At 38.7% G+C, this 12,840-nt stretch overlaps 1 protein-coding gene across 2 annotated transcripts in view; it reads right to left on the reverse strand.

Annotated features, from left to right (window-relative positions):
• The window catches only part of Nwd2 (NACHT and WD repeat domain containing 2), a 151,511-nt gene that overhangs the window by 66,089 nt on the left and 72,582 nt on the right, over window positions 1–12,840 (reverse strand). The window contains exon 3 of one of the 2 annotated variants that reach the window (XM_005392014.2): window positions 11,976–12,092. In XM_005392014.2, coding sequence (XP_005392071.1) covers window positions 11,976–12,092 — 117 coding nt within the window. Of the gene's footprint in view, window positions 1–11,975; window positions 12,093–12,840 lie in introns of those variants that run through there. The other variant, XM_013518118.1, reaches the window with a different exon arrangement.

Genomic DNA, 12,840 nt, shown 5'->3' on the forward strand with positions numbered 1-12,840 from the left:
TAAATTTTTCAAAGCCTACAAATGTAAATCTCAGATACATGGCACTTAATGTTCTATATTAGTGTCACTGTTATTATTTCTGTATCTCTGGCTAGATAATCTGCTTTTGATTTCTAATTTTGCTTCTATGGCTTTTCCCTATTTTGCTACATCATTTGAAGATGTTTATATTGCTAGTGAAGTCATTTTTCTTCCAATCTTTTTCTTCCAATGCTTTTCTTCCAAGCATCTTTGATAATTGCTTCAGACCTTCATTCTTTCCTGTCTTCTGTAAAAATGTCTGCAAATCTATGTTTGGATTCCCATTTTCTGTCTTCTGTTTTTCCCTTTTATTTTTCATTTCTTTCTACAAATGAAGAAACCATCTCATGTTTATTCTCAGTATCGCCAACTTGACTTTTACTGTGTTAAATTCTTTGTCTTTCTTGAAACACATCCATCCCTACTTCCCCAGAACATAACTCTAGGCTTTCCAACCTTTGGACTTTAGGACCTGAGGCAGGGGCCACCAGGTTCTTGGATCTTCAAATGGGAACAGAACCTTATTATCAGCATCCCATGTCCCTATCATGCAACCTGTCATGGAACTTCTTACCTTCCATAACTGCAGAAAACAGTTCAGCCAATAAATCCCCTCTCATCTCTCTCACTGTCCTCCATTAGTTTGGTCTCTCTGGAGAAGCCCAATTAATGCATCTGCCTTTACCATACCTGTCTTTATACAATGCTCTGTTCTCTTGTATGAGTTTCAGTCTCACAGAAATTTGTGCATGCTACTAAGAAGCCAAAGTGTTTCCTCAAACCTTTTGTGTCCTGTTGCAACTGGTTTTGAGGTCTATTACCATCAAAATACCTATTTTTAACCTGTAAAATATTTCCCAACAGTTTAGATACAAACTGATGTTTGGATTGCTCTTTTGTTCTGGTATCTGTCCATTTAGGTGTTGGACAGCTATTTTCCATCTGGTGCTACAGACCAAATCACTGCACTTACTCCTAGTTCAGGAACGAGTGTCTAACAGAGACTTGGTAGACTGAGCTGGAGCTTTCATCAAGTGCTGCTGCTAATTCTCTAAATTTTTTCAGTAGTGGGACATGTGAATATTTAGAAGTCTCAGAATATACTGCTATTAAGGTATTCCCAGCCAGCAACTGGCTCATTAGGAGCATTCAAGCCAAATTACAGTAAGCAACCAAACCTTTATTATGTTTCTGGTTTATGATGAACTGCCATCTTGAACTTTACTGAGCTTTGACAACCCTTTTAGAAAACTATATTTGTGCTATTCAGTGTACTTCATGACATCAACCAACATGGACATTTAGACAAAGGGTAGGTAGTACAGTCAGAGGGAAGCATTCCCTATCAAATGCTGGAGGAAATGTATAAAGACATGAAATTGTCAAGACCGTGAACCTTAGTCAGTCTGCCTGGCTTCAAATCCCAGGTGTGTACCTATTTCCTTGTTGTAAAATAGATATATAGTAGTAGCACCTACATCTCACTAATGCTATTATGAGGTTACATAAATTCCTATATATAAAATGCAAAATAGTGCCTAGCACATAAATAATGTCAAGTAAGTACTTGCTATTACCATGATTTATTGTCCACAGTTTGTGAATCTTAATTTAACTCATGTCTTATAACTAGACCAATTTCTTCCTTGATTGAGTCTTGGTTTTAGCACTGCAAATTTTGTCTTGCATCATCACAGTTCGATATGAATATAGGAGAGACTACCATGAATAGATCAGTCGAAGGGAATTTACAATATATGTTTGTATCTTTTAAGTCACTTCTTCCCCAAGGACTGGAGGGATGATGGCTTTCACAGGAGAGAAGGAAAGATGAACTAATCACTCTTAGAAATGAGCTGAGCTTTCCTTCTGCGCAGCACACTGGCATAGTGGTGTGCTTTAAGATAGGTGGCACCAGATCTGGGAAGGAACAAAAGTATGAATCAGAACTAGGGGAAGGATGGAAGTCGGGAACACTATTTTTTGACTTCCATATGTAAGAGATGATGACATGCCAGATAGGCGAGTTACTCGCACTTAATCAGTGGGAACTTGAGATCCACTGATTAAGAGAACTCTGTAGGTTAAAATGAATATATCTTAATTCAGGGAAAGCACATGCTGCATGAAGATAAACTGAGAAGCCATGCAATGGAGTAATAAATATATAAAACGTGGCCCTAGGCCATAGGTCCATGTCCCAGATTGTCCTTTACTTGTCATATGCCTTGACAAGAGTCAGGAAGTCTCTTTTCACCTCAGCTACCTTACACATACAATGGTTATAACAATAGTAACTTCATAAATCACTGAGAGAACTAAATGAATCAGTCCACGTATTCATCATAATCTCTGAATATGGGAAACTGGACATCTTTAAGAATAGTGAAGTAGAGACGAAAAATATATTAAGTGAAGTGAGATACTAGTAAAAAGCTACTTTTAGCTTTAAATTAGCTTTAAATTTACAAGTATCCAGACAAACTTATCTTAATTTCATCTAACAATAATGTGGAGATTTCATACTAGCATGTTTTCAATATATAAGAATTATACTACTAATTAATGGCCTTATTAAATATATTGTATTTCAAAAGAAGAAATGATTTTTTGATTCTCTGAGATTTACTTTCTTTTTTCATACTTTCTGAATGTTATTACCATGAATACAGCTCTGCTTCACTGTAAAAGGAAACTGTGAAAATAAAAAAGTTTGCCACTGTAAGATTTCATTTCTTTGCCTTAGGAAAACATTTAAGGAAAAATTATTCACTCCATGTAGAAGGTTAAAATTAGAATACACATTTTAACATTTTCTCCAGAGAAATAAAATTGTAGAAGACATTAAATTCAGTCAATTGAGGGCTGGGTGTGGTAGCACACGCCTGTAATCCCAGCAGTCAGGAGGCTGAGGCAGGAGGACCATTGCCAACCTGAGCCCAGCCTGGGCTACAAAGTGAGCTCAAGGCCAGCCTGAACTGCATAGTGAGACCCTGTCTCAAAAAGAAAAAAAAAAAAAAAAAAAAAAAAATTCAGTCAATTGGTTTGTGACTGAGAGAATTGGGTGAGACACTTGGTACCCTTGAGTCAGCATGCGCCCTCTGGTGTCACACATAACTATTGCAATAGATATTGTGAACTGAGAAAAAACTGTAAAAGAAAAGACAGGTGTGATGGGGAAAAGTGGAAGGAAGAAAGGGAAAAAGAAAAAAATTACATGTGTACACAAAATTGTTAAGACAATTATACAGTGAGCTTCTCTTAGTTCCTTGAAAAGAATGTTTTGTGTTAATATTGTTTAGCCAAGGTATCACACCTATATCTTGTATTCCGATTAGCTACTAGACAGCAAAATGCAATGTATCAATTATTGTAACTGTCCTACTAAACTGTTTTGAAACTCGTTTTCATTGTTTATCTTTTTTTCTTTAAAATAAAATAAAATAAATTGGATAAAGTTAGAAAAGGGAAGCTTCTTGCTTCCTTCATTTCCTGAGAAACTTCAGGAGATTTAATTTGAATAGAGCAGAAGTCATTATCATACAATTGATAAAAATTAACAGAAAAAGCTTTCTGTTTTTCTGAACTTCAGTAAAGAAATCAGTTAGTAGTCCATTTTGGTCATCTATTAGAGGAAATCAGAAAAGAAAGTAAAGATGTATTTATTGATTAAAATATAAAACTTGTTTCAGGCAAATAATTTGCCTTCTATAAATTTAAGCTTCTGAATTATTTCTGCACTTTTTTATGTGTGCGTATATGTAGGCTAGTATAGTGGTCCAGGTGGGAGTATAAGCCCTAAGTGAGGGTCCCACATTAAAGACAGGCAGACTAAAAAGCAAACTTTATCTAAATTTAACCGGTAGGCTTATTCATTCGAGATTATATACTTATAAAACTAAGTACAACTAAGGCTAGCCCAAGCAATTTATAATCATGGGTCAGCTTCATAATTCTTCCTGTTTTGAAGAAATGAGCTACAGAGATGGGCCTGGTGACTAATACAGATTCTTTTTGAGCATATCTCATCTGCTACATTTTGGAAAAGTTAAGTCTAGTACATCCCCGAGACTGTTATGGACAATTAAGAACAATTGCTTCCCTACTGTTGGTTAATCAGGGTCACCTCTATATTTATAATTGATTCAAGTTGGAGAGCAATTAATATCCATTTCATAGGGACATAATTCAGTGCCACTCTCAAATGCTTACACAGCTGTGTCTTCCAAGGCCTGGTCTCATTCTTGGCAAGAAAATAATTTTATAATTAAGGGAAAGGGCATGAAGAAATACATTTTAAGTTATGTATAATGCTATTGGTGATATACGAATATTTTATTGCAGCCCAGAAACAGTAATCTTAAGAATATGTTTAAAAACTTGTAGCACAAACAATGCATGTTGTTAAGTGCTAAACAAACAAAAAAAGAGTTTCTCTTCATCAAAATCAAACAGTTAAACCTATTTCTCTTCATCAAAATCAAGCAGTTAAACCCATTTCCTCTTCCACAGAGATATCATGTATAAATAAAAATATGGACAAACTTAAACTGCCTTGAACTCTTCAGATCTGCAAAATAGCTAAGCAGGTGGCTTCACAATATGGCAGAGCAAAGCTGGAAAAGACCAAGGAACAACCCTAAGCACACAATTAGATGTGTACATCTAGTGCATGCGCCAAAGAAGAAAGAAGAACGGGAGGACTAGTGGAAACGCCTAGTACTGCTGGAGCTGCTACGGACAGCAAAGGATAAAGAAAGGTCTATAAAGTTGGGAAGACCCACAAGGCTGCTTCAGATCTGTACACATTTCCTTGGAGACTACTTGCTCTGAGCTCCACCTGCTAGAAGTTTCTTCATACTTAACCCATGACATACCTGTACAAAATATACCTGTACAACCTTCCCTGATGCCTTAAATTAGCAGAGTAAACTACTATGTGAAACGTTCATGGAATTTTGATCATGCACACTGATTTTGTGATTCAACTTGCTCTTTATTCACTCATAGTTACTGATTTCACTTTCAAACTTCCTAAAACAAAAGATAATTATAAAGAAAACACAGAGATTAGGAGTAGTGATGAATATTATACATTTTTGCTGCTTAATGTAGACTTTATTTTCAGCAAGTAATTATGTTATGAATTTTGAATTGTAGCTTTCTCTCTAACACTTATTTCAATGCCTATATTCCAGCATTTCTGATGGTGGTACAGGAAGGCTATACCTGCGCTATCAGCATAGTCATCTGGACTCATCCCTGTTCCTCAGCTCCAAGCTCAAATGATCAGCATAATCTCATCAACATAATCTCTCCGCGATGTCTCTCATCTGTGCCTTCCTATTTCACTTTTTTCCTCCCAGATTACCAGATACAGCTCATGATACTAGCTAGATTCCTGGGAAAGACTCTCCCCTCAACCGCTTCTTCACCTCCCTGCCTTGGGAGTTACGAATGAGTGGAATGTCCTTCTCACTGCTAATAACTTTAAGCTGAAACTCTTCTATAAGGTTTGGCCTCAAACTATATTTCTAGCCTCAGGTTCCACAGAACCCTGGCACTGACCCTGTGTTCTACTTAGACTCAGGAGCTCCAGGTCTCTGGACAATTAAGGGACCCTCATCTACTCTGCCCTAGATCTTGAGTTGGAAAGTTCTTTGTCCTTTTACTCAAAATGCAAACATTACTTCCTCTGGAAATCTTTTCTGATACCCAGAATGAAAGCAACTTTCTCCATCCAGCTTCCACAGCACCTGCCTACCACCAACTTAGCCACTTAGTGATGTACATGATATTTAACAGCACACCTCTCTTTTTCCGTGTCTGCCTCTCTTTAAGTGGTGCACAAGAGGACAGAAGTAGCAGGTTATTTACCTTTGACTCAGAGAACTCAGCACAGTCTTATGTATAGCAGGACCTACACAGATTTTCTTGTTGCGCTTTATTGAAGAATCTGAAATGTGCATTTCTAGAACCATACTGGGCCTTTAGATTTGGTGACTGAACCATGTATTGTGCATAGATGCTACAGTCATACAGAGGGAAAAGCTCGAAAATCTTTATATTTTTACAACTTGCACTTACAGCATTTCCCAGCACACATTTTGACACCTTTGCTTGTCTGTCCAGAGAAATCAGATGAAAAAGCTCAAGCTGCCATGGAATTTAATAGTTGGTATAAGCAATCTTAATAAAGCTTTGGGCAGTACAGTGTCATTTCCCACCCCATAAAAGTATGTTACAACACTTGACCAGTGATTATTTCATCTGACTCATTCAGCTGTATATGAGAGAATGCCACAAAAACCCAAACCAAGACATTAGGATACACTTCCTGTGCGTCTATAGAAGAAGAAGTGGTAGACTGACAGAAAAGATCTTGGATCCTGGACCTCACGACTGCTTCCAATTGAACCATTTAGGGACTTGTAGTAGGAAGAGAGTGTGGACTTTGGAATGAAAGAGACTGTTTCAGCTGTTACACTGTGTCAACTTGAGGAGTCTAGAGGTATAGTTAAGTGACTGAGCAGTTCTACATCCTGTGGTGAAAAGGGCATGCCCTTCCTGCTCTAGGATGTTTTTGGGTATTCATCCTGAGCCTGTGCAAGAAGAACAAGGGCACTGAGATGGTGTGGGGCTGGGTGGTAGCCAGCACACTATGTAAGGGAGGAAAAGAGGCTTGCTCCCGCCCACCCCTTTTGTTCTTACTGCTTTTGCTGTCTTGTGCCACCTTGAAGTACTGCCCCTGCGCAGTGCCATCCTGCCTTGGAGCCAGCTGATGATAGATTGAAACCTCTATAAACTGTAAGCTAAATAAACCTTTCCTTCCTTCATTTTGGGCATTGGGTATTTTGTCTCAGCAACAAGAGAAAAGTAACCAAGACAGAGACCAAGGTGGGAATCATGGCTGTGTCCCTTACTAGTTGTCATTTCAGTCAAACTGTAGAAGTTGCTTAAGTCTCAGCACTTTCACCCGCAGAACTCAAAAATAACTGCCTCAAGGGGTTGGTATACAACATAATATGTAAGAAGTACTCAGCACAGTACCTAGCATATTTTAGGAGCAGGAAACATTGCTTTCCTTTACTTCTTTGGGTCTTGGTGTTTACCTGTGTAAAATAAAGAGTTTAGTAATTATATAGTAACTAGATACTCTAAATGCTGTCAAGCCTTTGAGGCATGAATATTGGGGGAGTTTCCGGAAAAATTGTGAAATGTGTTGCATTTTGATGAGTATATCTTTTCTTCTTCAAACCTTCGATTTAATTCCTTCCTTGGGAGCAGATGAAGATTTTACTAAAATCCAGCAAATTTATTACCTAGTAAAATAACACACACTGTACACATTTTACTAAGCTTAGAAATAAACATAATAATGGATTAAACCCTTTAATATTTGACTTTCTAATCAAGTCTTCATGCTTTTTTACATTTAACATTTATAAGGGGAAAAACTGTCCAATATCACATAAATATTCAGTATTAACAGAAATCTTTCATTCTAATCTACAATTTAAATCATGGTTTAATAATTTCTCATGTTGTATAATCCTTTGTAGTTCACAAAAACCTTATCACATTTGACATCCACAACCAACCTTTGATGTTGACTCAAAGTTGAAGTTGGTTCTTAGTTTGCTGTTACTATCTCCTCATCTTTATGGATATGTGTGGTGGATTGACAACTGGTGGTCAACTTGTAAGACCTGGCTGAACTGAGTCGGGTGGTGCCAGCAGCATGAGAGGCAGAACTGGAGAAGTTTAGAGGCTGTTGGGTGCTGTTAGAAGCTGTAAGGAGCTGTTGGTTCTCTTGGAGCAGCTTGTCTTGCTGGCTTTCCAGATGAACTTTGTTGTTTTCATCCTCTGAGGAGCTCAGGACCTTGCTGTCAATGAGAATGGCTTTGGTTCACTTTGGGGGAGCTCTGGTCCTCACTTTGAGCATTGTTTCCTGGCTCCAAAGGGGAAGATGGTACACTGCTTAGTCTCTTTGAGAAGCTTGTTGCAATGGCTTTCCTGATGGGAGCTCAGTTTTCCTCATCATCAGAGGAGCTCATGACCTCACTGTTGCTGAGGACGGCTGTGGCACTTTTTAGGGGAGCTCTGGTTCTTACTTTGAGAACCAGGAGTCACTTCCTGGCTCCAGTGCAGATCCCTCAGCCTGCTGGCACAGATCCTTCATCCCACTGGCACAGACTTTCTAGCATCCACCACTGACCTCTGGGCCTTCCCAGTGCAGATCTGTGAAACCAGCCTGCATGAGACATTACTGTGGGATTCAGGCCCTTAGCTGGATTCTTTGGTCTTCAGTGTGTAGACAGATTTCCTGCACTCTCTTTCTGTATGTGATTCTTTGGGTGATTCATTATAAAATAATCTTATAAAATATGTGTCCTGTACTGTATTGTTCCCTTCACCAAACCCCAAACTATGACAATATGATAAAGCACAGAATGTTAGTGACTCACTGTGTCAAGATAAGGGCTCGGACCCAGGTTGTAAAATAAAAACTCTGGACTTTCCCCACTAGGTTTCTTCTCTCCACGCATTATTCAGATGCTGCTCTCCCTTAATGGAGATGAAAAGTATTTTACTCTTCATAAGTTAATCCTCTAAGAGAACAGCTTATCTTCTTTGTGATGAAAAATGTGTGAAAATGTGTCTCCAGGGTTGGTAGCATAGCCTGCATGCCAACGGATATTACACCATCACCAAAATGATAATTTTTAGGAATATAGTTGAAAACTGTCAAGCACTTAATGTAATTCTTAAGTTCAAGTTCCCTCTGGGCCTCATTCCTTGGGTATTCAAAATAAAAGGTTGGTCTAGTCCTGAATTTATTTATATATGACATAAAGGTTAGTATCTGTGAAGACATAAAAGTCTTCTTTTATTCAGTAGCAGTGAATTTTCTTGCCAAAGGCTTTGGCGTCACAGAAAATAACATACCGAGCTCTGCCTCCCACAGAGGTCATCGTAATTTCTGGAAATGTCGAAAGGGAGCACTGAGCAAATAAATTGGAGCTCCACAGTGACAAACACACACAGACACACACACACACACACAGACACACAGACACACACACAGACAGACAGACACACACACACACACACACACACACACAGGTGTTGTTGCCATAGTTACAACAGGAAAGGCCATAAAAGACATACTTTTTCCTTTAAGCAGTGGGACAAACTTCTGATTTAGGATCACTAGGGTGAACAATCCTAGTTGTATCTGCAGGGTTTCCTCGTGATTGCCCAGAATTTAAACATGTAGTAGACAAGCAGAAGAAGGGATAAATGATCTGTTTATGCTCAATAAATTTGTGGCTGCTGTTCTATCAGTGAATCTTTTCTCCAAGAACCTCCAGAAACTTACAAAGGCTTTAACTCATTCACTCCCCTACTAGAAAATTTTTGGAATTAACAGCCATTACTAGCTTTAGATTAGGAACGACATTCTGCATAGTTATAAAAGGGGGAGAATGTCTCTTGTGCTCCTGAACTGTTTAGGCTGGATTAAGATGGGACCTTTACAATCATGGCAATTGAGATGCCCCAGGATCGACTCAGAATATTTTATACTTCCCAGATCTGGCTTTTTCAGCATGATAGAATCTGACCTTACCTGTCTTCCATTGCTGGGATATCTTCTACAGCACCCTATTTGCATTTATTACTTTGAAGTTAGCTTTGTGGGTGTTATTTTTGTGGATGCATTTGCTGCATTTGAGTTGGGGGACTTCATCTTTAAATCATCTCATTATCTGACAAGTAATAATAATAATAATAGCAAGAAACAACTAACACTTATTGTGGGTTACTATCTGTGACACATGATAAAAGCACCTTGTAATTTCTTTGGATGTTCACAATGACCTCCTAAGGCAGATACCAATTATCCCCTCTATTTCACAGATAGGAAAACTAAGGTTTAGAAGAGTGCAAGGGCTCCTTCAGTGCCACAAAACTCCGAGGGGTATGGGACCCAGAAGCCTTAAGCTATACCCCTCAAGCTCCTTGCCCACAGCTGACATCTGCTTCCTTGTAATTTCCATCCATTGGTCTTAGTTCTGTCCTGGAGATCTAAAAAATGTCCCAATTCTTCTTTCACTACTAGCTCTTTAAAATTTTATTTTTCAGACCACAAGGCATTTTTGTTAGATGTTTGTTCTCTACCCTTCCCTCCAAACCAGGTGTGTTTCTCCTGTGAGTCCTTGTGAAGCTGTCTAAAGGCCTTCCTATTCTGCTCTGTTTTGCACCCAGCACCTGAAGTACTCTTTAAAACATATAGCCTGGCACTTTAGACCTCTGCTTAATACACTTCTGTGGCTTCCCTTGTCACTCAGACTAAAAGGGCAGTCCTTGTAGTCAACTTTAAAGCTACCCAATTATATTAATTAGATTACCTTTCTAAAATCGCTGTTTCCAGATCATGTAGAGCCATAAGAATAAAGAATTTTTTTTCTTTAAAAAGATCCCAAAGCCCAGTGCTGTGTCCCCACGCCTGTGCTCTGTCTCTGCTCACCAGTTCGAGCTGCTGCTTGCCTTTCCCTCGTCCTACCCAGCCCCCAACGGGCCGCTCCCCGGGAAGGCTCTGACCTGCAACACCAGCCGGCTTCTTTGCGCCTGTCACGCCATTCCCCTTCAAAGTCGCCTTATCCACGAAGCTTTCTCTCTCTACTCTCCTGAAAACAGCCATTCTCTTCCCTTGTTCACATGCTCTCCTCTTTCTTAATTTTCCTCCTTAGCACTTATTGCCATCTGACTTACTTTCCGTTTCATCCTTGTTTTTTTTTTTTTTTTTTTTGCTGCCTCTGCTCACTCTTCCTCTTCAACGCACACAAGAATGAAAGCTCCATGAGGGCCGGAATTTGATCTCGTTAGGGCAGGCAGTTTTAAGGTCAAATAAGAAACTGGTCCATAAAATGACAATTTCACACAGCTCACCCTACCATACTCAAGTACAAAGAGCAGGCCGTGGCATATACAGAGTCCTTAGGCACCTTAGCGTCTTTGAAAGAACTTTAACATTGGCAGGTTGGGTTTTCTGAAATCATCTATGGCTGCAAGATTTCCTAACCTTCTGTGGAGCCAAATATAGATGGATATGAGAATCAATATTCAAGCCCCTTTTGTCAATTTACCTTGTCTAGATTTTCATGTGCAACACAGTATTTTACTCACAGCACTGACTAGCAATCTCTCAGCCACAGAGCGTACTCGGCTGCAAAGGGAAGTAGGATTGGTAGGATCTGTTTGGATTCAAAATAAGGATTTGTTTCTTAAGCTAAGTTAAGGCAGTGATTTTACACAATCACCTGCCATAGAATGACCTACTTACCTTACTATACTGTGCTTACAGGAGCATTCCTCAGAAAAGAATACGGAACTAGTAGTAATGTTCTACTTGAAACATCTCTGTTGACTTGTAGCTTATAATGAGCCTCTAGCTGAAAATCACTGCAGAAGCAAAACTCTTTCACAAGACACCATTTCCTATTGGCAGACTTGCTGCAGTGTATTTGGTTTGCTTTGACAGTGTTTCAGCCACCGTGTTAAAAAGATGCCAGAAATTCTAATGCTGAGAGACAGACATACTATGATGGAATACACTGTACAATAGGACAAGAACAACTAGGGTAATTACTACAGGACTGAAACTGTAATCCTTCTTGCTGATCACAAGGTGCAGAAATTGTTGTCAAACCCAAGTCATTCCTTTGATTAACATTTCAAATTATTCACTGTTAATTTGCAGCACTTCTTGAGAAAAGCTGAAGAAGGTTTTGTTCTCACATATTGAGGGTACAGAGACAGTTTAAATTTTTAAAATAGATGTAAAAATGTCTTTTCTGCTCATTTTAAAAGTCCCTTGAAAATCGCAAATCAGCAAGAATTCTCACATTCGTCTACAATTGAATATAAAGCATTAGTTTTTTTATACCCACAACAAAACATGGACCTGCAGAAGTTTTCAAGCAATCCTCTAGCAGCTTCATGCGAGTCTTCTGGAGCTCAGGGCTGTCCCATTCATCTTCGTCAACTCCCCAGTACAGATCTATGACCTGCAAACAAGTGCACAAGGTGTCATTAATTTCCCTCAGGAAAATTAAATTTACCTTGGACTTTATTTTTATTTGCAACGCCAAGCAAATGTGACTTTTAACTTTTCCCTGCAGCATGCTTTTCCTTAGAGAGGGAAAATGAGTCTTAAGATCCATATAAAGACTCATTTTTATTCCAGGCTTATTTGGGAATGAACATTATAATTTCTTATTTTGTTTTAGATTATACTGTTCACATGGGTCTAGGAAAAAGGAAATGCTAAATGTTAAAGGCTGTGGAGTGCAAGCTTTCACATTACTAAAATGGTAACAGGATTTTAAGAAAAGGAATGTAGCTGGGATAAGGTTACCACATTATTTGTGGCAATTAAATCTCAGCGTAAAATATTACTTTATGTCTTGATATGAAAAAGGACAATAACAATTGGCTTTAACATTTACTGATCTGAAGTTAAACATCTGCAGTTCTTGAAAAAGAAACAAACCAAAAATCCCTGATAATATCATGCTTTATGTTAGGGGACAGATATTTTGGTTATTTCTGTTTTATCTGTAAGCAGTTTGGCTTTTATCAATATATATCTAAAAAACATGTACTGGAAAACAGTGAAAGGTGTGCCATGCTGGGAAGTGAGGATAATAGGATCCTCTGTCCACTGACTTCAAAGACTTATTGGGAGGGGGCTGGGGATTTAGCTCAGAGGCAAAAGTGCCTGCCTGGCAAGCGCAAGGTCGTGAGTTCGGTTCC

The sequence above is a fragment of the Chinchilla lanigera genome, unplaced genomic scaffold (genome assembly GCF_000276665.1).
Source record: "Chinchilla lanigera isolate Chin_1 unplaced genomic scaffold, ChiLan1.0 scaffold00042, whole genome shotgun sequence".
NCBI classification, from domain to species: Eukaryota; Metazoa; Chordata; class Mammalia; order Rodentia; family Chinchillidae; genus Chinchilla; species Chinchilla lanigera.